This window comes from Piliocolobus tephrosceles, chromosome 10 (genome assembly GCF_002776525.5).
Source record: "Piliocolobus tephrosceles isolate RC106 chromosome 10, ASM277652v3, whole genome shotgun sequence".
Lineage (NCBI taxonomy): Eukaryota > Metazoa > Chordata > Mammalia > Primates > Cercopithecidae > Piliocolobus > Piliocolobus tephrosceles.
The window spans coordinates 122633150-122657629 of record NC_045443.1 but is presented as its reverse complement, the minus strand read 5'-3'; the positions used below and the strand labels follow the sequence as shown (position 1 = coordinate 122657629).

Here is a 24480-nt window from a genome sequence, read left to right as displayed (position 1 = left end):
CGCCCGGCTAGTTTTTTGTATTTTTAGTAGAGACGGGGTTTCACCGTGTTAGCCAGGATGGTCTCGATCTCCTGACCTCGTGATCCGCCCGTCTCAGCCTCCCAAAGTGCTGGGATTACAGGCTTGAGCCACTGTGCCCAGCCATTTTTGTATTTTTAGTAGAGACGGGGTTTCACCATGTTGGCCAGGCTGGTCTTGAACTCCTGACATCCGGTGATCCGCCCGTCTCGGCCTCCCAAAGTGCTGGGATTACAGGCGTGAGCCACCACTCCCGACCTGATTTCCATTTTTCAAAGATTCTTCTGGATGGTGGAGAATGGCTTGGAGAGATGAGAGATCATAATGACAGCAGCGGCAACAGTCACGGCAGTCAGTGTTTACCTCGTGCTTTCTCTGCACCCGGCGGCTGTGTTGATAGCTTTCCGGGTATCTGATTGCTTTACTGTGGGGAGTGTTTCATCCCCACGGCTGCCCCTGAAGTGGGGCTTGTGATTACTTCCCTCTGTAGATGGAGAGGCAATGGCCGTGTTGGGTGAGGGAGAGCAGAACGAGGCCAGCTGGGTGGCAACACCGTGTCCTGCGGTGGGCGGGTGCAGGGAGGGACAGATTTGGCGGAGGGGCCGAGCTCAGCTCTGGCTGTGGGGCCGGAGGTGTGCACAGACATCCAGGGCCCCTGCTTCCCAGGCAGGCACTGCAGGCGAGTACAAGGGAAACATCCCACAGAGCAGGGTGAGGCGTCTGACCCACTGGTCCCCCCCACAGGGAGTTCAGGCACAAGACCAACATCACCTTCAACAGCAACGACACCGTGTCCTTCCTCGAGCACCGCACCTTCCAGTTCGAGCCCTCCAAGTCCCACGGCTCGGAGAGTGACTACATCGTCATGCCCAACATCCTGGTCTTGGTGAGGCTGCCCTGTGGCCCGCGCCGCCTCACACCCTGGCCTCGTCCCCTGTCTTTCCTCCCGCCTGCTCCTTGTGCAGAGAGCAGTCTCTGAGGTGGTGGGAGCGTGAGGACTCAGGCCTGGTGGGTGGCTCTCAGCCCCGTGCTGTCTCCACCACCCCTTGTGGGTTCTGAGTTTCCCAGGTGGGTCCACCTGTCTTGGTTTGGAAGTCCTGGCCAAACTATTTTTTTTTTTTCCTTTTCAATTTACATTTCTGAGATCTCCAAAAGGGGCTGTCTTGTTGGGAGCTCAGCCACAGGCCCACCTCTGGGACCGGGGCTGGAGTTCACTCAGCCTGAGTCCAGTGGGGTGCAAGGGGGAGAAGCGGTCCTTGGGAGCACATGTGGCCTTGGCACTGGAGGAGCAGAGGGTGGTTCTGGTGTCCCGGACGCCCCACGTGGCCACTCCAGGGGCCTCCTGCACCCCAGCATTGCCCTTCATGGGCTCTTTGCCGTGAGGCCCAGCTGGGGCTGAGGGAGGATGGGCCAGCCACCTCCAGCCTCTGACACTAGTGTCCCTTCGCCTTGCAGGGTGCGGCGGTGATGATGGAGAATAAGCCCATGACCCTGAAGCTCATCATGACCTTGGCATTCACCACCCTCGGCGAACGCGCCTTCATGAACCGCACTGTGGGTGAGATCATGTGGGGCTACCAGGACCCCCTTGTGAACCTCATCAACAAGTACTTTCCAGGCATGTTCCCCTTCAAGGACAAGTTCGGATTATTTGCTGAGGTACGTGTGGCCTGGTGAGAAGCCAAAGATTCAGGCCTGTGTCCTGTCTTCCCCTCACACAGCCTGGACACTGGTCACCAGCTTGCTTTGTAGCTGGCTGGGGGTCTAGTGGCTGTGGGTTGTAAGTGGCCGAGAAACTGACTCAAAGTGGCTTAAGTGAAATGGGGAATGTTGGGGCTCATGGAACTGAAAATGCTAGGATTGGATTCAGGTACAGCTTGATCCAGGCTCAAATGATGTGATTGGGCCTTAGCTTAGCAAATTGGAGGCTTTGCCGGAAGAAGGGGGCGTGGCTGCTTGGGAGTAAGATCACAAGCTGACTCTTAATCTTGACTCCTGGCAACCTGGTGGGGTCACCGATTGGGGTTTGGAGCCAACATTTCGTCTGTGGAGGGTCTACCCTGACCTTGGCTCCCTCACTGCAGGTTTCAATGAGTTCTTGCGACTGCTCCAGCCTCAGCCATCTCTCTGGTCTCTGTTGATCAGGGTAGAGTGCTGGGGGGGATATTGTGGTGCTGCATGTGATAGATAGTATGTTTTTGTCAAGGGTGACGGGCTCCTGTTGTGTGGGTAAATTAGCAAGTTTGGGCTAAGTGGCATGATTCTGTAAAAGCATCTTGTAAATCCTGAAGTGCTTTGCAAATGAAAGTTATTACAAAGTCCCTAGTTTAGTATAATCTATGTTTGACCACATATAATGAAAACCTCAAAACCTCACAAGAACAGTCTAGCGGTAGGCTGTTCAGTGTTGGTGTGGTGACTTCATGGTCTTAAGTGATCTGGAAGGCTTCTGCTACTCTGCTCTGCCATCCTTGGCATGTGGTTTTCATCCTCACGATAACCTCATTGTCCAACTTGGCTGCTAGAGTGTCAGCGATCACATCACATTCCAGGTAGCACAGCAGGAAGGAAGAATTGGTGGGGCTTTGGGGAGCAGATGGAGGAATCGGGGGTAAAACAGCATGTCCCAGTTGCCTCCCTCTTAGGTAGGAAGAAAGCCAATGTCCACTTGCTTTCTATTAGCCAGAACTGAGTCATGTGGCCACACCTAGCTCCAGGGAAAGCTGGAAAGGTAGCCTTTTAGCTGGGTGTGCTGATACTCTGAGTACGGTTTGGGTTTTGTTATGAAGGAGTAAGGAGAGAGTGGGCTTTGGGTAGTAACTTGCAGTTTCTGATGCTCTCTGTCCATTATCATGATCATTTAGGGATCCTGTTGAGTGATGATTTATTAATAATAACAATAGTAATGGAAATAAGGACCAGCATTTTGAGCTCTTACTGTGCCCAGGGCACCGTACCTGGCCCTTTTTGCATATGAGCCCCTTTAATTCTCCCCTTTGTAGTGGCTCTGGTTATTCTTGGTTCCACATGGGCAGGTGACAGACTCCACATGGGCAGGTGACATGGGAGGCTGAGCCAGGGACTTGTGCTGGGTCCTGCCCTGGAGGTCTGTGATGGGTGCAGCCACTTGGCCGGGCAACCTTGGAGCTCCTCAGTGTGCTTCACCCTGCAAAGCACTTCCAGATATTTCCTTTAGTCACTCAGACCATTTTGTGCTTTGCATGCCTTTGGGATTAGAAACCAGCTTCTGGGAAATGCTCTCGGAGCACCAAAGCCTGGGCCCCCATCAAGAAATGTCCCACAAACCGTGACGGTCAGGACAGGCCAGGTTGTGCTGCTGTGATAGGCAGCCCCAGAATCTCCGTGACTTAGAACAACCAGGACTTACTCCTTTGCTTGCACTCCACGTCCAGTGTGGGTGACTGGGGCACCCTCGCTTGTGGTAGTCACTTGGGGACCCAGGCCGAGGGAGGCTGTCTTGACACACACCTCCTTGGCTGCTATAGCAGTGGCAGAGAGCCTGGTGAAAGGCGTGTGCACAGTCCTTAAAGTGTCCCCCCAAGTGACATGCCACTTCTCCTTTTTCATTGCTCAGGGAGCTGACCTGGCCATGTTTTATTTTATGCTGCAGTAGGGTATGGTGGGGGTGATCTGCCATTCACCTGGGAGGAAAGCTAGGCTCTCCCAGAGTTAGGAAGGGAGGGTGTAAACTGCAGCCATAGAACCCGGGACCGTTCCTCCTAGAAAGCTCCCAAGCCTCCTCTCAGTCCCCAGACACTGGGCATGTGGCAGTGAACCAGATGCCAGGGGCCCTTTCCTTCTGGTGGAGGGGGAGGAGGGCTCAGCCCAGAATGTTCAGACCAGGCGAGCTCAATGGTAGGCCCGAGCCTTAACGATGCTGTTCCCTGCTGTGTCTGCAGCTCAACAACTCCGACTCTGGGCTCTTCACGGTGTTCACGGGAGTCCAGAACATCAGCAGGATCCACTTCGTGGACAAGTGGAACGGGCTGAGCAAGGTGAGGGGTGAGAGGCGAGGGCCCCTGGAGAGGGGAGGGTGGGCCGGGCCGTGGCTGCTCGGGAATGGCGGGGACCACAGGGCTGCTTCTTCCTTTGTCATGAAGAGGGTGCTGGGAGGATGAACACTCTCAGAGTTGGAGAAGGGATTTTACCTCTGGTTAAATCTCGACCAGCCAGAGAGGCAGGAGGGGTTAGTGACTTACTGAGCACCTGGCGTCTGCTGGGAATGGAGTGCTTTCTTCTTTTCGGTTCTTTACTTACAAAAATGTTCTGAAAGCTGGGCGCCATGGCTCACGCCTGTAATCCCAGCACTTTGGGAGGCCAAGGCGGGTGGATCACCTGAGGTCAGGAGTTCGAGACCAGCCTGACCAACATGACAAAACCCCGTCTCTACTAAAATACAAAAAATTAGCCGGGCTTGGTGGTGCATGACTGTAATCTCAGCTACTCATGAGCTGAGGCAGGAGAATCACTTGAACCCGGGAGATGAAGGTTGCAATGAGCCGAGATTGTGCCATTGCACTTCAGCCTCAGTGAGAAGAGTGAAACTCAGTCTCCAAAAAAAAAAAGAAAAGAGATTCACATTACAAAATAATACGAGAGGGAGACAAGTGCCCTCAGTATCACCTCCCACCCACCCCTCGTCCCAGAGGAAACCCACAGTTACCAGTTTGGGATATATTCTTCCCGTCTGTTTTTACCCATGTGCACGTCTGTATGTACACAGAGAAATACGGAATTGTTTCTTCTTTGAACATCATGAAATCATACTACCTGCATTGTTTTGCAACTTGCTTTTTTCACCTTCGTGACCTTTTCTCAATATGCGTGAAAATGATTGTGCGATTTCCCACTACCCGCTCCCCGTGGTAGTTACTGCAAAGCCCCTGAGGGCTGGGGACAAATCGTACCCCAACCGGTGCCCAGAGTGGCCAGAATCACCATCTGCAACCGGCAGTAGCCATTCATGATAGATGGAGTTCACCTTCATTGTGGCTTGTATATTCCAATATACTGTACATGTGCACGTGATTTGAAACCTCCTCATCGTGCGGAAGATTGGAAAGTGAGCAGTTGGATTTGTCGAGTCTGGGTCTCGCTCCCCAGAGGCAGTTAACCTGATGGGTTCTGTTTCGGGGTTGCCCGGTGGTGGCCACCATTATGATTTTTAGTAGTTTGCCTGTGTGCCGATTGTTTTTTTTAGGAGGTGCCTATTGACTTCCGCTCTGAGGGCTGAGCACAACCGCGCCCCACCTCTCACCCCACCTGCTCACCGTGCTTCTTTCCAGATTGAGGCTGGAGATGTGGGTGATAGGCCTATTTTGCAGATGAAAGAACTGAGTCCCCAGCAAAGTTACACATTCAGAGGTCTGGGAGTGGGAAGCTGTGGTAGGCGTTCTGTCTGTCTGTCTACACAGCCTGCCAGCTTCCCACCGTGCCAGTATTGCGAATTGAGTGGCCATGTGTGCGCCAGGGTGAGTTAGGTGTGCGGCACCTGAGAGGCCTTTTTAAGGGGCCTTGGCCCCACTGAGGGGTCTGGTCTGGATGCTTCCCCCCAGGTTGACTTCTGGCATTCCGATCAGTGCAACATGATCAATGGAACTTCTGGGCAAATGTGGCCGCCCTTCATGACTCCTGAGTCCTCGCTGGAGTTCTACAGCCCTGAGGCCTGCCGGTAATCACTGGGACGTGGGGCCTCCTGGGTTTCCTGGGCAGCTCATGGGCAAATTCTGTGGTGCTGGCTGTGCACTTGGAAAGCATTTGACTCATCATGGATTTGACTCAGTAGCCCTTCGCACCAGCTTGAATTCTCTTTGGCCACACCACCAAGAGCCAAACTCCAGCTGCCAGTGCCTCTGCACGGCCCAAAGAGAGGCTGCTGCTGGTGGTTTGGAGCCAGGTGGTGCTGGGCTGGGAGGAGGGGGCAGGACATGTCAAGGTCACAGGGGGCCATGAAATGGAGGCGAGAGGTGGGCTCCCCCTGGCGTCTGGCTGGTGGCCCCCGCGACCATCTGGGTGCTGAGACATAGCTGGCTCTGCTTGGCCCCTTCAGATTCAGCTGTGTCCCATGGTCCCAGTTGTGAGGTAAGAGTAGACAGTGGGTGGCTCCTGCAGCCGTTTTCTGGAGGCCTTGCTATGTCTTGTTCCATTCTGGTCACTCTGGAAAAGTCCTGTACTTGGGAATTCACTCATGTGGATCTTGACTTATCTGCCCTCGCAGCAAACCCTGTGTGCCAGGTGCCCGGCAGTGAGAGGGTGGGCCAAGTCTCTGTTCCCCAGGAGGTTGTGCCCTATCAGGGCAACTCAGGCAAATGCCCAAACACTAGAGTGTCAGAGAGTGACAGTGCTTTTGCTCTGTGTGGCCACTTTTTACTGTTTTAAGTTATTACTTATTTATTTATTTTATTTTTTAGAGATGGGGGTCTCGCTATGTTGCCCAGGCTAGTCTTGAACTCCTGGCCTCAAGGGATCCTCCTGCTTCAGCCTCCCAAAGTGCTGGGATTGCAGGTGTGAGCCACCGGACCCAACTGACTTTTTAAAAGCTGAATTTTAAACTTAAAGAAAAGTTGCATGAGAAATACAAGTGGCCCCCGTGTCCCCTTCACCCAGGTTCACTAGCTGTGTCAAGCCCCCCATCCCCTCCTCTCACTGAGTGTCGTTTTCCTGAACATCTGAGAGTAGGTTGGAGGCTGTGTGCCCCCTTACATCCAAATACTTAGTGGGTGTTTTCCAGAAATGAGGACATTTTCTTACATAACCACAATGCTGTTACCGAAATGAGGAAATTTGACATTGACATAATACTATTATCTAAGCTGGCATTTTCCTATAAATCAAAATATGCAAGGCACACATGCAATTTAAAATTTTTTAGTGGCTGCATTAATACAAGTAACAAGAAATTGGTGAAATTATTTTTAATAATGTATTTTATTTGACTTCATATATCAAAAATAGGATCATTTCAAGCGTTATTGATGAGTTTTTTTTTTTTTTTTTTTGCTAGCAAGTGTTAGAAATCTGGAATGTATTTTACACTTGCATCTCAATTTGGACTTGCCCCATGTCAAGGGCAGGATGGACAGCCACGTGTGCTGAGTGGCTGTCGTGGACAGAGTGGGTAGCACAGTGCATGTTCAAGTTCAGAAGTGCTTTTGAGAAAGTGCAGGAGCATAAACGGATGGAGGGTGGATGGAGTGGGTGTGGGAGATGGTGCTGCCACCCGAGGAAGTGACAGCTGAACTGAGATCTGACTGAAGGGCTGAAGTCTGGTGGATGAAGATGCGAGAGGAGACTGGTCTTAGGCAGAGGGAGCGGCGATGCAAAGGGCCTGGAGCAGGAGTGGGTGTGCTTAGGAACTGCAGGGAGGCCCTGGGCACAGGAAGGTGAGGCAGGGCTGAGTAGAGCGGATGCCGGGGCTAGATAAGGACAATGAATCCTAATGGTAGGTTAGACTAGAAAGGGTCACAGATTTTCAGCAGGGGCATGATATATTCTGTTTTTTTTTTATTTCATAACTTTCAAAAACAATTTTTGTGTTTTAGAGACTGGGTCTCACCATGTTCCCCAGGCTGGTCTCAAACTCCTGGGCTCAAGTGATCCTCCCACCTCGGCCTCCCAAAGTGCTGGGATTACAGGTGTGAGCCATAATGCCTGGCCTCTGTTCTTTTGTAAAACTCCATCTGGCTGCGGCTAATGCATTGGTGTGGGTAGGGGGGCAGAGTCGGAGCAGAGAGGCCCGTTAGGAGGTCGCTGCAGCTACCTGGGTGAGAGATGGGGGTGGTTTGGACCCGGGAGGTGGTAGCGCCCGTGGGGAGAAATGACTGGATCTTGGCAGCCTTCGGCAGGGCCTGGCTCTGGCCGCCGGGATTGGGTGTCCCCTCTCACCCTGTCTGTCCCCTGCAGGTCCATGAAGCTAATGTACAAGGAGCCAGGGGTGTTTGAAGGCATCCCCACCTATCGCTTCGTGGCTCCCAAAACCCTGTTTGCCAATGGGTCCATCTACCCACCCAACCAAGGCTTCTGCCCGTGCCTGGAGTCTGGAATTCAGAACGTCAGCACCTGCAGGTTCAGTACGTGTCCCTTGTGCTGGGATGGCGGGAGGGTGCGAGGGTGGGGCCAGCTGAGGGTTTATCTGCCCCGTGCTGTCTGCTGAATCTCTGGCCTCTGTACTCTTGATAATCCCATTAGGCTGAAGATAATGAGGCCGCAGGAAGATGATTTGAAAAGGAAGAAATGCCAGGTCTATTAGTTGCTACCACAATAAATTGCCATGAACTTCATGGCTTAGAACAACACACACTGGTTATCTTGCAGTTCTGTAGTTCAGAAGTCCGCGTGGCTCTCAGATCAAGGAGGCTGTGTTCCTTCTGGAGGCTCTAGGAGAATCTGCATCAGCCTTTTCTGGCTTCTAGAGGCCTCTCTGTGTTTCTTGGCTCCTGGGCCCTTCTTCCACCTTTGAGGCCAGCAACACAGCATCCTTCTGATCCACTCTATCCTCAAATCTCTTCCTCTGCTCCTTCTTCTGCCCCCTCTTCCAGTTCTAAGGACCCTTAAGACCACATCGTGCTCTCCTGGCTACCCCAGGACAATCTCCCCATCTTGTTTGTTTATTTATTTTTTTTGAGACAGACTCTCACTCTGTCACCCAGGTTGGATGCAGTGGTGCCATTTCAGCTCACTGCAACCTCCTCCTCCCGGGCTCAAGTGATCCTCCCACCTCAGCCTCCCGAGTATCTGGGACCACAGGTGAGCGCCACCACACCTGGCTAATTTTTTGTATTTTTGGTAGAGATGGGGTTTCACCATGTTGCCCAGGCTGGTCTTGAACTCCTGACCTCAAGTGATCCGCCTGCCTCGGCCTCCCAAGGTGCTGGGATTACAGGTGTGAGCCACTGCGCCTGGCCTATTTTTATTTTTTGAGACAAGGTATCACTCTGTAGCCTGGAGCTGGAGTACAGTGGTACGATTATAGCTCACTGAAGCCTTGACCTCATGGGCTCAAGAGATCCTCCTGCCTCAGCCTCCTGAGTAACTGGGACCGCAGGTGTGGGCCACAATACCTAGCTCGTTTTATTTTTGTAAACTCTTTGTAGCGATGTTGTCTCACCATGCTGCCCAGGCTGGTTTCAAACACCTGGCCTCAAGTGAGCCACCTGCCTCTGCCTGTTAAAGCATTGGGATTACAGGTGTGAGCCACTGTGTCCAGCCCAATTTCTGAACCTTCAAGGCAGCTGCTGAGCAGGCCCAGTGCCCCTTTGCCCTGTGACCTGGCATAGCCATGGGTTCTGGGGCTTAGGGCATGGACGTGTCTAGGGGGCTGTTCCTCTGCCCTCCCACACCATGATTTGGAACTTGAGGGTGAGGCTTGGTGGGAAGGACCCTTCACCCATTCTGAGATGAAAAGAGGCTGGCGAGGGTCTGTGTGTTACATAACATTCTCTTGTTCCGCGGTGTGGGCGGCTAGGCAGATGTGATGATTGCTGCTAGAGTCATGTCCCCTGACATTGTTGTTGTGTCTCAATTGTGTGCCAGTCCCTGAGGCACCCGCGCCTCAAGTTGCTCAATTTGGACCCTCAGGTGTCAGTTTGATTCCCTGTCCTCACCCGGCTCTTCCAGTGTGTCAACAAGCCCAGATGGCTTTACCTCCAGGTTGAGTCCTCACTCCTTCCTCTCTCTTGCCACCCACCCCAACCCCCCGCCTCATGGTCCAGCCCACGGACACGTCCTTCCTGGTGATCCAGTCCTTTGAGTAGCTCATCCCTCAATGCAGCATTGCCGCCATACCATCCATCCCCTAGACCATCCAGTGCGGTCACTGCTGGCCTCTTGCGGCTGTTTAAATTGAAATTGATTTAAACAAAATCAAATTAAAAGGCAGTTCCTTGGTTGCAGTGGCCGGAAGTTAAATGCTCATATGCTATGTGTGTCTAGCAGCTAGTGTCTTGGATAGCACAGATAGAAAACATTTCCATCATCATAGGAAGTTCTGTAGCACTCCAACAGCAGCCAAGAGATCTTTTAACAATGCTGGCCGGGTATGGTGGCTCACATCCGTAATCACAACCCTGTGAGAGGCCAAGGTGGGAGGATCACTTCAGGCCAAGAGTTCAAGACCAGCCTCAGCGATACAGCAAGACCTCTTTCTAGAAAAAAAAAAAAAATTAGGCATAGTGGTAGACGCCTGTAGTCCTAGCTACGTGGAAGGCTGGGGTGGAAGGATGGCCTAAGCCCAAAGGTCGAGGCTGCAGTGAGCTGTAATCATCCCACTGCACTCCAGCCTGGGCAACAGAGCAAGACCCATCTCAAAAAAAAAAATGGAGATTGCCACTGTACTCTCAAAATGTTTGGCAGCTCTGTCTGTATTCATAGTGAAGTCCAAACTCCTACCATGGCCCTGGGCCCTGCAGGATCCAGCCCCTACCGACCTCTCTGAAGCATCCAGCCCCCGCTGGCCTCTCTGACTTCATTTCTCCCGACACGTCCCCTGTTCATTATTCTCCAGCCCTGATGGTTTCACCCTTTCTCTAAAATATACCAAGGTCAGTGCTGCCTCAGGGCCTTTGTGTGGGCTGCTTCCCCTGCTTGGAGAGCTCTTTATCTGGACTTCTGAGTGGCTCATCCCTCACCTTCTTTTGGTCTGCATGCAAATGCCACCTTCCCCAGGAGGCCTCCTCTGATTTCCTGTTCTAAAATTGCCCCCTCTCCTGCCTGCTGCTCCCTATGGCTTCCTCTTGTCTTCTTGGTGCTCATTGCTCCCTGAAATCATGGACTGTGGATTTTATCTTCTTCTTCATTGCCCTTTCTATTCACTGTCATCCCTGGAGTCAGGGCCCCAAGCTCCTCTTCTTGGTTTTATTCTTAGCTTCTAGAGCTGTGCCCCGCATGTAACGGATACTCATACAGTATTTGAATATAGGGATGGTGTGTGTGTTCTGTACTTAGGAAATCGAGGCCTGAGGCTGGATGCGACCAAGGTCACAGGGTTGGTAGGACCGGAAGCGGCCCTCTATTTGACTGTGTCTTGCCTTCTGGGAGCCTTTTTGGTTGAAGCCCCGTCCTCCAGCTGGAGACAGCGACTCGAAAGGACTGGTCTGCAGCGGGGGTCAGGAGGAGGGACTGTAAACAGACTGGATGTTTCCCCCATTTCAGGCAGAATGGAGCAGCCTGTGAGCAGATGGTTTGGAGCTGGGGCCGGGGTCGCCCGCCGCTGCCTCCTGTCCTGTCTGGCCCGCCTGGGCAATGGCCTCTGCTTGCTTCATTCTTTGCTGGTATCAGCGGGGATTTCTGCTAGTAAGGTTGAGGATGTTACACACCCGATAGGTGTGCTACAGCAACTGTCACAGTGGCAGATGCTGGACTCCACTTGATTTAGAACAAAAGGGTACTTCTTGGTTTGCGTAATGAAAAATTCCAGGGCACATCCCTGTATTAGGCACGAATCCAGAACTCAGATGTTGCCTGGAAGCTGCCTCTGCCAAGTCGCAGCTCAGTTTTCTGCTGGACTGGCTTTGCTGCCAAGCGGGCTCTCCCTCCTGGCTGCCTGTGGAGGCTCCAGGCTCACCTCCGCCCAGCTCCGAGTCCTGCAGAAAGGGGGCCACCTATGTTTCCTTCACTCCAGCAGAAGTTCCAGGGTTCGCTCTAATTGGTCTGCCTGGCACCCATGCCCAGCTGTAAACCAATCACGGTAGCTGAGGTGGACTATGCTGATTGGCCAGGCTTGTGTCACATGATCAGCTGGCTCCTGGGTGAGCTGGCCCCACTCGAAGCACAAGGCTGAAAGTAGGGAAGGTCTAAGTAGGGGTGTAGGTACCAGGAGAAGGGAGAGAAATGACATACCCACCCCCTCCAAGGGCTTGGGACGAGGTGTGCCCTGCCTTCTCTTTCAAAAGCACAAGGGAATTTTAAAATACTTATTTAAGTAAAGTTTTTTCTTTTCTTTATTTATATTTTTGAGATAAGGTTTCACTCTGTTGCCCAGGCTCAAGTGCAGTAGTGCAATCACAGCTCACAGCAGCCTTGACCTCCTGGGCACAAATGATTCTCTGACCTCAGCCTCCCAGGTAGCCGGGAGCACAGGTACACACCACCACACCTGGCTAATTTATTTTATCTTATTTTAAAATTTTTTTGTAGAGATGGGGTTGTGCTGTCTTGCCTGGGCTTAGTTTTTGCTTTTAAATAAAATATACATAGATACAATTAAGTTCCCAGATGACTGATGCAGTTTTGGGGGTTTTTTGCTTTGTTTTTTTTTTGAGACAGGGTATCACTGTCGCCCAGGCTGGAGTGCAGTGGTGCCATCACGGCTCACAGCAGCCTGACTTCCATCACTCAATTGATCCTCTTACTTCAGCCTCCTGAGTAGCTGGGACTACAGGTGGTTGCTACCATGCCCAGCTGATTTTTAAATTGTCTTTAGAGACGGGGTCTCACCATATTGCCCAGGCTAGTCTTGAAGTCCTGGGCTCAGGCGATCCTCCCACCCAAAGTGCTGAGATTACAGGCATGAACTGCTGCGCCTGGCTGACGTGTGCAGTTTGAAACTTCACAAAGTGAATGCACCACGTGGCCAGCACCCTGACCGAGAAACAGACATGACAGGCCCTGGATGCCCCTCGCGGTCCTCCCACCGCCCTGGCGTCCAGCCCCAGAGCTCAGCTGGTTTGCATCTTCCTGTGAATAGCCCATAAACCTAGATTCCTTTCCCTCCTTTTCTGGCCTGTGCACCCCTTAGCACCCTGGTGCGATTTGTCGGTGGCGTTGTGGGTGGTTGCAGCTCCTCCTCTTCATTGCTGTGTGGTGTTCCATCGTGGGCATTCGTGGTGCACACGTGTCATTTGGGGCACCTATGTCTGTGTTTCTGTGGCATGTTATCTAAAGAGTAAAGGTACCCATGCCTTTGCCTTTCTGGGCCTTGAAATCTATTGGACTCAGACAACTCCCTCACCTCAAACCTCCCTGTTGCGTGAGGGCGTCCGACTTGCCTCATAGAGCCAACTAATTATCATCCGTGGCAATCCTGGGCAATTACGTCTGGCTAGGTATGCCATAAAGCTATAAATTAATTACCACTTATTGCTGGGAAGATCTCTCTCGATGTGTTTGGTAATAAAATTGGAAGAAACACGTGCGTGGGTCCATGCAGGCTCAGCCTCTGAAATAAGGGCGGGGGCTGGCAAGTTGCCTCATCCCACCTCAGTCTCCACCTGGGGCTGTGGGTAGGCCAGGGCTTGTTTGAGATTCCTCCGGAGTCTGGCTCCGTGGCTGCCTCCTCCACGGAGGAGGCATGAGAAGCGCGTTTTCCAAATTGTGGAAGACACTGCCCCTGCGGGTGCTTGGGATGGCTTCAGAAGGTCCAAGGAGGTGAGAGAGAGCTTCTGGGTCCATCCTCTTTTCCTCCTTGCCATCACGTGCAGGAGAAGGTCTCTGTTGACGCTGAGGACTTGAAGAGCCTTCTACACTCATCAACCTTTTTTATTTTTTCTTTCAACAGAAAAAGAGCAGGGCTCCCAGTTAAAGCCTCGTGCAGTAACAAGTTCTAGTTAGAACTTACAACATCATGATTTTTCACAGTGTTTATTCAAATATGTCCTTTTTTTTTTTTTTTTTTTTGAGATACAGTCTTGCTCTGTCGCTGAGGCTGGATTGCACTGGTGCAATCTTGGCTTACTGCAACCTCTGAAAACTATCGCCCAGGCTGGAGTGCAGTGATGCGATCTCAGCTCACTGCAGCCTCCACAACCTCTGCCTCCTGGGTTCAAGCAATTCTCCTGCCTCAGCCTCCCGAGTAGCTGGGATTACAGGCCCATACCATGCTCGGCTAATTTTTGTATTTCTAATAGGGACAGGGGTCTCACCATGTTGCCCAGTCTGGTCTTGAACTTCTGACCTCAAGTGATCTGCCTGCCTCGGCCTCCCAAAGTGCCGGGATTACAGGTGTGAGCCACAGTGCCTGGCCCAAATATGTACTTTCTAATTGCGGCAAGTGTTTGCACAGCTGTAAAGCTTCCCTTTAAAATACAGAGATTTAAAGAAGGCACTGGCGGTTGTTTCAGAGCAGCACATTATATAACAGTGCAGGGGGCATTCAGATGTGATGAAATTGAAAAGGTACTGGGATGAATGATGCTTGAGAAACCTTAAGGGCAGGGATGCACAAGGACTGAGAAAGAGGAAGCCCGACATCGATAATCCCAGCTTTTATTTCACACCAGTGCCTGGCTTTGCTAAGAAAAGAAGAGATAGTAGAGATGGGGTTTCACCATGTTGGCCAGGCTAGTCGCAAACTCCTGACCTCATGACCGGCCCGCCTCGGCCTCCCAAAGTGTTGGGATGACAGACATGAGCCACTGCGCCTGGTCTTTTTTTTGGAATGAAGTTTTGCTCTTGTTGCCCAGGCTGGTGTGCAAGGCGCAATCTCGGCTCACTGCAACCTCTGCCTCCTGCATTCAAGCGATTCTCCTGTCTCAGCCTCCCAGGTAGCTGAGATTTCAGGTGCCCACCACCACGCCTGGTTAATTTTTGTATATTTAGTAGAGATGGGGTTTTACCATGTTGACCAGGCTGGTCTTGAACTTCTGACCTCAGGTGATCCACCCACCTCGGCCTCCCAAAGTGTCGGGATTACAGGCGTGAGCCACCATGCCTGGTCTCTGATTTGGGTTCTTTTTGTTTTGTTTTCCTTTCTTATTGAGGCAAAATTCTTGTAACATAAAATTAACCATTTTAAAGTGAATGATTCGGTGGCATTTAGCAGGGTCACGAGGTTGTGCAGCCATCACCTATATCTCGTTCCAGAACATTTCTGTCACCCCAAAAGGAGACCCAGACTCATCAGAAGTTACTCCCCACCCCCTCTCCAGCCCCTGGTCACCACCCGTCGGCTCTGTCAGTGGATTAGCACCATCTGGATCCTCGTGAGCTTTTTAAAACAAATTTTTTTTTTTCTTTTGAGACAGGATCTTGCTCTGTTGCCCAGGCTGGAGTGCAGTGGCACGGTCATGGCTCACTGCAGCCTCAACCTCCGAGGCTGAAGCGATTCTCCTGCCTCAGCCTCCTGAGTAGCTGGGACTACATGCATGTGCCACCATGCCCAGCTAATTTTTTTTTTTTTTTTTGGTAGAGATGGGGTCTTGCCATATTGCCCAGGCTGGTCTTCAATTCCTGGGTGCAAGTGATCTGCCTGCTGAGGCCTCCCAAAGTGTTGGGATTACAGGCATAAGCCATGGCACCTAGCCCTTGTGAGCTTTTGAGAGAGGCCTGCTTGCTGTTCCTTGTTAACTTGTCCTTCAGGCCTGTTGTCCATTGTCTGGAGGGTGAGCTAGTGTTTGCCTGGTTTGGTTGGTCAGTGGTGAGGTTGAGCTCATGTTTGTAGCAGGTGTGTCTACAGGACACGCTCCTGTGGACGCAGGGAGACCTGACCACCTGAGCTCTGATTGTTGCTGCGTGGCCTGCAAGGGCCGGTGTGGGCTCCTTGACTTGTGCTCGAGACTCCCCTCCCCACACCCAAGTTCAAATCTGGCATCGTCTTGTCCATCCCTGCCTCCCTAGCACCCTCGTGCACTGTGCATTTCCCCCTCCCCGCACTTGCTTCTGCCTTCCCTTCCATCTGGAATGTGCGTCCTGGGCCTCCTTCACCTGGCTCTTGTTAAGAGGCCTCTTCCTTCATTTGGTCTCTCCTCTCAGAATCAGCGGCTCCTACCTCACCCCTTCTCTGGCACAGAGCTTGTCCCTCATGGTAGGGCCTGGGGCTTTTTACAGAACGGAGGAAGGGATCCTCTCTGTCTGGTTATCTTGTCATTGCCACGGGGGTGCTCTGCAGACCACAGCTCTGTGCAGACCTACGGCCTGGCAGCACCTGCCAATGCACTGTCCTTGTCTGATGTCCCCTCCCCACTCTTCTGTCTTCTAGGTGCCCCCTTGTTTCTCTCCCATCCTCACTTCCTCAACGCCGACCCGGTCCTGGCAGAAGCGGTGACCGGCCTGCACCCTAACCAGGAGGCACACTCCTTGTTTCTGGACATCCACCCGGTGAGCCCCTGCCCTCCTCTGTGGGGGGTGGGCGATTCCTGGTCGGAACACACCTGGTTGCCTCCTCGCTTCCCAAGCACAGAGCTGCTGTGGGCTGGGGTGGTGGGAAGCCTGGCTTCTAGAATCTCGAGCCACCAAAGTTCCTTCCTTCACCCCGACTCCATAGTTCACGGGTTTTATGATCCCTGTTCTGGGTTCTATAAATGGGCCCTAGGACAGTAAATTAATTAGAATTTATCAGCTGGGGTGTCTCCTACATATGAGCTGGAGGCAGCCCTCTGGATGTGTCAAGATACCATAAAGATCTTCAGGTACCAAGAAGAGCCTGGAATATCTTGCAGATAAATCACACAGAGAATTTGTCCCGTGTGAAGTTCTGTCTACAAGCAGGGAGCTGGACATGTGGCCCTCCCAAGGACACGCCTTCAGCCTGTAGCCTCTTCTCTTGGCGCCTCTGTTCCCTGTAAAATATGCCCAGTTGGGCTTGGTGGCTGCTACCATTGATTCAGAAATCTGTGGTTTTCTGTTTCCTGAGTGGGCACTTGAGGTCTCTCCCATGGGCCTTTAACAAAATTATTATTATTATTATTGAGACAGGGTCTCACTCTGTTGCCCAGGCTGGAGTGTAGTGGCATGATCATGGCTCACTGCAGCCTCGACCTCCCTGGGTTCAGGTGATCCTCCCACCTCAGCCTCCCTAGTAGCCCGGACTACAGACGTGTGCCACCATACCTGGCTAATTTTTGTATTTTTTGTAGAGATGTGGTTTTGCCTTGTTGCCCAGTCTGGTCTTGAACTCTTGGACTCAAGCAATCCTCCTGTCTCGGCCACCCAAAGTACTGGGATTACAGGCATGAGCCACCGTGCCCAGCCAAAATTAGTTTTCTAACTTGAAAAAGAAAAGCTGTCTATTTTTGAGGTGTACAACATGATGTTATGATATATGCATATACCTTGTGGAATGCCTAAATCAAGCCAATTAACATATGTATTACTTCATATACTGATCATGTATTAGTGGTGAGAACATTTAAAATCTACGGTCAGCAACTTTCAAGTATACAATACATTGCTATTCATTATAGTCACTGTGTTGTATAGCACAATACACTGACTGTTGCTGTATCGTCCAGCAGATCTCCTAAAGTTATTCCTCCTGTCTAACTGAAATTTTGTATCCTTTGACGGACTTCCCCCTCCCTGCCTTCCCAGCCCCTGCTAGCCAGTATTCTACCCTCTGCTTCCATGAATTCAACTTTTTTTTTTTTGAGATGGAGTTTCACTCTGGTTACCCAGGCTGGAGTGCAGTGGCACGATCTTGGCTCGCTGCAACCTCCACCTTCCGGGTTCAAGCAATTCTCCTGCCTCAGCCTCTTGAGTAGCTGGGATTATAGGCAAACACCACCACACCTGGCTAATTTTTGTATTTTTAGTAGAGACAGGGTTTTGCCACGTTGGCCAGGCTGGTCTTGAACTCGTGACCTCAGGTGATCCACCCGCCTCGGACTCCCAGATTGCTGGGAATATAGGCGTGAGCCACTGCACTTGGCCTGAATTCAACTTTTTAAGATTCCACATACAAGTGAGATCATGCAGTATTTGCCTTTCTGTGCCTGGCCTATTTTACTTAGCACAGTGTTCCCCAAGTTCATCATGTTGTCACAAATGACAGGATTTCCCTGTTTCTATTTATTTATTTATTTATTTATTTATTTATTTATTTATTTATTTATTTTTTTGAGGCAGAGTCTTGCTCTGTCACCCAGGCTGGAGTGCAGTGGCATGATCTTAGCTCCCTGCAACCTCTGCCTCCTGGGTTCAAGTGAGTCTCCTGCCTCAGCCTCCAGAGTAGCTGGGATTAAAGGCACGCACCACCATGCCTAGCTAATTTTTGTATTTTTAGTAGAGATGGGATTTCACCATCTTGGCCAAGCTGGTCTCGAACTCCTGGCCTCAAGTGATCCGTCCACCTCGGCCTCCCACAGTGCTGGGATTACAGGCGTGAGCCACTGCGCCCGGCCAGATTTCCCTCTTTTTAAACGCTAAATAGTATCCCACTGTGTGTGCACCACGTTTGCGGTGCCGGACACTTCGCTTGATTCTGTATCTTGGCTGCAGTGTACATGGGAGTGCCCCTGTCTCTTTGACACACTGATTTCATTTCCTCTGGGCAGATGCCCGGCAGTGGATCACTGATCCGATGGTAGTTCTAGTTTTCGTTGTCTGAGGAAGCTCCATGCGTTTGCCACAGTGCTGCGCACCTCAGGCCCTTCCCGAAGCTCTGAGGCAGACGCTGTTCTGCACCATTTTCCTTTGTCCTCCCAGGCCTCCTTAGCCACTGACTAGACCCTCTCGGCCCGGGCCGCAGGCCTGTCTCTGCCTTCCGTCTTTTAGTTAATTCCTCCTCCGGCCTCTCTTGCTCTGCTGGCTTCCGGAGAATTCCGCCATGCGCACCGTCTCCTGTGTACTCTCACTGATCACTTTCCTTTCAGGGCAGGGATCTTCTTTTCTCCCCCTCATATCAAGAAAGAGGGGGTTAAGTTTGGGAGTCCAGAGAGAGGTACAGAGCTGTTTTGCTGCAGCCACTTTAGCTGCTGCGTCCAATTCTACCTCCAGATCAGCTTGAGGCCGACAGGGAGAGGAAGTGGCCTTTATTTCTTTGTTTTTTGAGCTGGGCGTGTTGGGGAGGGGATCATGAGATCAGCTTGCTGCCTGTTGGCCATTAGCCTTGAAAACCAAATGCACGTTGGAAGCTGCTTCCGTGTGGCCACTTTTCTGCTCCTGAAACTGGGGGAGGGCATGGGGACAGGGGACGCAACAGGACGCCGCTCTAGTGGTATCACAGCTAAGACTTGTTAGCAAAGGGAAAAAGCACCTTGGGTGAAGTCGGGGGAGGTCAGGCTGGGGCTTCCAGAGTCCTCTTCCGGGGCAGTCCTACAGGATGCGCTTAATGTCTTCAGCAATGAGTTATGACGACACGTAGGGATGCTGTCTAGCAGGGAAGCTCGTTAGAAGTTCAGTGCCCACAGTTTTTGCTAGGGGCCAATCACGTGGGCACCCCTCTGCCTGGCAGGTACCAAAATTCTAGACTCTGGGAAGGAAAGCAGGTGCTGAGTAAGAGCCATACTGTTTGTATAGATAACTTCGGCCCAGTGAATACTCTCATCAGTTGGGGGATGGTGGGAACGAACCCTCCTGAAATTGGGTTCCCAGGTGCCAGCAGAATTCCTAAGGAGAGCAGCTTGAGGCCTGCGGTGTGAACTCTGTTCCACTCATGGGTGAACTCACGCCCATCCCACCAGGCTCTCACTCCCAAGGGCAAGTGCTCCCCAGTTGTGGGCGTAAGTGAGGCCTTTGATGAGCTCTTCTTTACCACAGGGGCCTGGAAGGGCCTCAGCATCCTGGGCCATAATGAAGAGAACATCCTTTCCTTGCAGTGTATGTGATAATAACCCAGGCTTTATGGCCCCGAGTGTGGCTATCTCGCAGACCTTACTTTTGCTCTTGCAAATATTCTGTCAGGTGGGGAGAGTTCCCTCTGTTTTACAGATGAGGAAGCAACTCTCAGTTAAGAAGAACCAAATGCAGTTCTCTGACCTCAAATCTAGTTTTATTTCCACTATCATTTCCTGACTTCATTCTGGAACCACCTTCCTGTTGTTTTTGATGACATATGTGTGTCACTTCTGTTATTTACTTAAAAAAAAGTCTCATAAAAAAAGAGCTGAATGTAGTGGCTCATGGCTGTAATTCCAGTGCGTTGGGAGGCGAGGCAGGAAGATCACTTAAGGCTAGTTTGAGACCAGCCTGGGCAACCTAGTAAAACTCTGTCTCTACAAAAATAATAATGATAAACAGGCTGGGCGCGGTGGCTCACGCCTGTAATCCCGCCTTGGGAGACCAAGGTGGGCAGATCACTTGCGGCCAGGAGTTTGAGACCAGCCTGGTCAACATGGTGAAACCCTGTCTTTACTAAAAATACAAAAATTAGCCGAGTGTGGTGGTGCACACCTGTAGTCCCAGCTACTGGGGAGGCTGAGGCAGGGCAATGGCTTCAACTCAGGAGGCAGAGGTTGCCTGCACTCCAGCCTAGACGACTGAGACTCTGTCTTAAAAACAAACAAAAATAAAAATAAATTTCTGCACAAGGGAAGGTTTTTATTACTACCTCAAATAGGAAATTACAAAATTCTCCAAAGAAAGAACACAACTATAAAAATGAACAAGGAAAAAAAATATTAGGCTCTATGTAAAATATTGTTGTCTGCCAGCAGGGGTGAACCTGGGGCCACCTCAGCACCGTTGTTAAAAGTGGAGATTTTGTGTAGGTGTATTAGAGGGGCATTAAAGACCATGCAGACACCTGGCTGAGACTACTCTTGGAAATGATCCAGAGGAGTTGGGAATGAATTGAGAAGGGATTCTTGTCTGTTTCATTGAATGTGGAGGTTGAGAGGGAGCCTGGACAAATTACCATTCTGCACTTTGGGAAACGCTGTCTTAGGAGGACAGGTGAAAGTGATTAGGTTTTTTCCACCCTGGGACAGGCTTGCTTTATAGAAGGGACCTCTTGAGGCTGTAGACATAACCGTGTGGGAAGCACTTGTTTCCCTATAAGGGGTTAGAACCAGGAGAGGAGATCCCAGTGCACCCGCCCAGCATTTCTAGAACCATGGACCCTCCCCCAGCCTGTGGCTTGTTTTAGGTCAGATACAAGCAAGCTCCACTGGGCAGTTAGTTGGGACGCCCACCCTCTTGACTGAGACCAGGGAGAGGAGGGCTTGGTGGTGTCCCTGGAGCTGGGGGTGGCCAGTCTCCTCACTGTGTTTGTTGCCGCAGGTCACAGGAATCCCCATGAACTGCTCTGTGAAACTGCAGCTGAGCCTCTACATGAAATCTATTGCAGGCATTGGGTGAGTGTGGACTGGGAGCTGGGGCTGCGTTGCTCATTGAGAGATGAGGGGCTCAGTGCTCCAGTGGTCCCAGACTCCAGTGACGTGCTCCGGGAACCAGGGCATGGGGAGGGGAGAGGGTCCTATTGAGGATGGAATCCACTCCCTGCTGATCTTCTCCCTGAGGGGTCTTGGTTTTGAGCCAGGTCCTGACCTGCATCCTGATATTCCTTCCCCAGAAGGCCACTTTTCTTTCCCTTTTGTTTTTGTTTTTGTTTTTTTTAGATGGAGTCTCGCTCTTGTTGCCCAGGCTGGAGTGCAAGGGTGGGATCTCGGCTCACCACAACCTCCGCCTCCCAGGTTCAAGCGATTCTCCTAACTCAGCCTCCTGAGTAGCTGGGATTACAGGCATGCGCCACCATGCCTGGCTAATTTTGTGTTTTTAGTAGAGACGAGATTTCGCCATGTTGGTCAGGCTGGTCTCAAACTCCTGGCCTCAAGTGATCCGCCCACCTGGGCCTCCCAAAGTGCCGCGATTACAGGCGTGAGCCACCGCACCCGGCCTCCACTTTTCTTTCTTAACATTCACCCCCTCCCTGCCAATTAGCCGGAGCTTCAATACAAGCTGTTTCCTACATGACAGAGTGGCAAAAATTAAAGCCTGGCAAAACCAAATGTTTGAAAATGGAAACTTACCAAACAGCATTCTTTAGTTTCACTATTCATTTTACAAGAATTCTTCGACCACTGATTTCCTCTTTTTGATTTTTAAAATAAAACAACTTTATGGAAATACAATTCACGTACCATAAAACTCACCCCTTTAAAATGCACAATTCAAAATAAAAAAATAAACAACCCCCCCCCCCAGTAAAATGCGCAATTCAGTGACTTGTAGTGTATTCACGGAATTGTGCATCTATCACCACAATCAATTCTGGAACATTTTCATCACCCCCAAAAGAAACCCCACACTCATTAACACTCACTTCCCCGTCCGCTCAGGCCCAGGCAACCGCTCATCCTCTTCTGTCTCTGTGGACTTGCCTGTTCTGGGCATTTCATGTAAATGGAATCACACACGATGTGGTCTTTGGTCTTTTGCGACTGGCTTCTTTCATTTAGCATCATGTTTTCAAGGTTCATCCATGTCGTAGCATGGATCAGTATATTTTATGGCTGGATAATATCCCATTGTCTGGATAGACCACATTTATTTATCGGTTGATGGATGTCTGAGTTGTTTCCACGCCTTGGCCATTATGCATAATGCAGCTGTAAATGTTCCTGTGTCAGTCCCAGTGTGGACATCTGTTCTCATTTTCCTTAGGTAGGTACCGAGGGGTGGAATCGCTGGGTCCTATGTTAGCTCTTTGTTTAACTGTTTGAGGAACTGTCAGACTTTTGCACAGCCTCTACCCTGTCCCCATTCTTAGCAGCAGCGCAGCAGGGTTCCAGTTCCTCCCCACGCGCACCAGCACTTGCTGTGACATTACACGTTGCTAGGACTTGATGAGGGATTACACTGATTTGTTGCTATGTCAGTGTCTGTACTTCTTAGCATATCTGAAATAGTTTCGTTAAAAAAAAATTCTCTTAGAAAAATCCCTGGGTTGTAGGAATGTAAGCATCTATTCAGCTTTGTCAAATGCCTCTCGGCTGGAAAGAATAACACTTTGTCAGAGCACGGCAGCGAATAATAACTGTCAGCTCGCTTCCTTCACTGCCCCCCTTGCATTTTATTTTTATATTTTGAGGCCACTTAGGGAATTTGTTCTTGATGGATTTGTGGATGGGGAAACAGCACCAGGCACGGAAGAGGCTATTGCAGCCTAAGTCCTCCCTCTGGTTCCACCACATGGCACCTGGGCTGCTAACTGGGATGCTACTGGGGCCAAGTGGGTGACCCAGATGGAAGAGGAGGCCTGGGGCCGAGGATACAGCCCCTTCCCAGCACTAGCTGACTGTGGCCCCATGGAAATGTGGGCTCACTGTGGCCACATCCTCTGCATTTTTCAAAAGGACCTCCAAATCTGGATTTTAACAGGAGCTCTGTCAGTTTTTGCTTCTTGGGAGGTAATTCACACTCTTTTTTTTTTTGATACAAAGTCTTGCTGTGTTGTCCAGACTAGAGTGCAACCTCTGCCTCCCAGGTTCCAGCGATTCTCCTGCCTCAGCCTCTCAAGTAGCTGGGATTACAGGCACTCACCACTACACCCAGCTAATTTTTGTATTTTTAGTGGAGACAGGATTTCACTATGTTGGCCAGGCTGTTCTTGAACTTGTGACCTCAGATGATCCACCTCCCTGAGTGCTGGGATTACAGGCGTGAGCCACCGCGCGGGGCCTAATTCACATTCTTGACAAACAGTTCACGCGGGCACCTGTGGACCAGTTGTTGTGGGCCACTCACCGCCCTCTCTGGGCGGCACAGCTGCTGACCTCCCTGCAGACTGGGAACAAGGCACTCCAGGAAAGTGGTCTCGGCCGGGCGCGGTGGCTCAAGCCTGTAATCCCAGCACTTTGGGAGGCCGAGACGGGCGGATCACGAGGTCAGGAGATCGAGACCATCCTGGCTAACACGGTGAAACCCCGTCTCTACTAAAAATACAAAAAAAAACTAGCCGGGCGAGGTGGCGGGCACCTGTAGTCCAGCTACTTGGGAGGCTGAGGCAAGAGAATGGCGTAAACCCGGAAGGCGGAGCTTGCAGTGAGCTGAGATCCGGCCACTGCACTCCAGTCTGGGTGACAGAGCGAGACTCCGCCTCAAAAAAAAAAAAAAAAAAAAAAAAAGAAAGTGGTCTCAACAGCAGATATTGAGGGCCACGAGGGATGGCGTGGGAAAAGTCTAGAGACACAGCTGCCGGAAGCAGAGCTGTCTCGTGACCCGTCGGGGGAGCTTCTGTGCTCCTTGCTCACTAGGTAAAGGCAGTGGGGTTGCATGTTACTTGCATACAATTCCCACTGGTTCTTACAAAGTCTTTCGGAGAAAAGCAGCCAAAGTGAATGGTACCATCTGTTGTCTTTCATCATGTTTCGTCCTCTGTAGGGTGATAGTGTGAGCCCATTTCACTGTGTAATACCCTATTTAAGTGGCCCGAGAGACCTCCAATAATTGTGATTGGAGGATTTGAGCCCTTTTTTTTTTTTTTTTTTTGAGATGGAGTCTCACTCTGTCACCAGGCTGGAGTGCAGTGGTGTGATCTCCCCTCCGACTGCAACCTCCGCCTCCCTGGTTCAAGCGAGTCTCCTGCCTCAGCCTCCTGAGTAGCTGGGATTACAGGCATGTGCCACCACACCTGGATAATTTTTATATTTTTAGTACAGACGGGGTTTTACCATGTTGGCCAGGATGGCTTTGATTTCCTGACCTTGTGATCCTCCTGCCTCGGCCTCCCAAAGTGCTGGGATTACAGGCGTGAGCCACCACGCCCCAGATCCTCTTTTTAAAAATTAATTTTTCTGGCCAGGCACGGTGGCTCACGCCTGTAATCCCAGCACTTTGGGAGGCCGAGGCAGG

The 24480-nt window shown here is 51.2% G+C and overlaps 1 protein-coding gene across 3 annotated transcripts in view; it reads left to right on the top strand.

Annotated features, from left to right (window-relative positions):
* The window catches only part of SCARB1 (scavenger receptor class B member 1), an 86901-nt gene that overhangs the window by 49570 nt on the left and 12851 nt on the right, over window positions 1–24480 (top strand). For all 3 annotated transcript variants that reach the window (XM_026457430.1, XM_026457429.1, XM_026457428.1), the window contains exons 3-9: window positions 763–904; window positions 1474–1677; window positions 3939–4034; window positions 5595–5710; window positions 7942–8108; window positions 15950–16068; window positions 20908–20981. In XM_026457430.1, the coding sequence (XP_026313215.1) occupies window positions 763–904; window positions 1474–1677; window positions 3939–4034; window positions 5595–5710; window positions 7942–8108; window positions 15950–16068; window positions 20908–20981 (918 nt within the window). The remainder of the gene's footprint in view (window positions 1–762; window positions 905–1473; window positions 1678–3938; window positions 4035–5594; window positions 5711–7941; window positions 8109–15949; window positions 16069–20907; window positions 20982–24480) is intronic.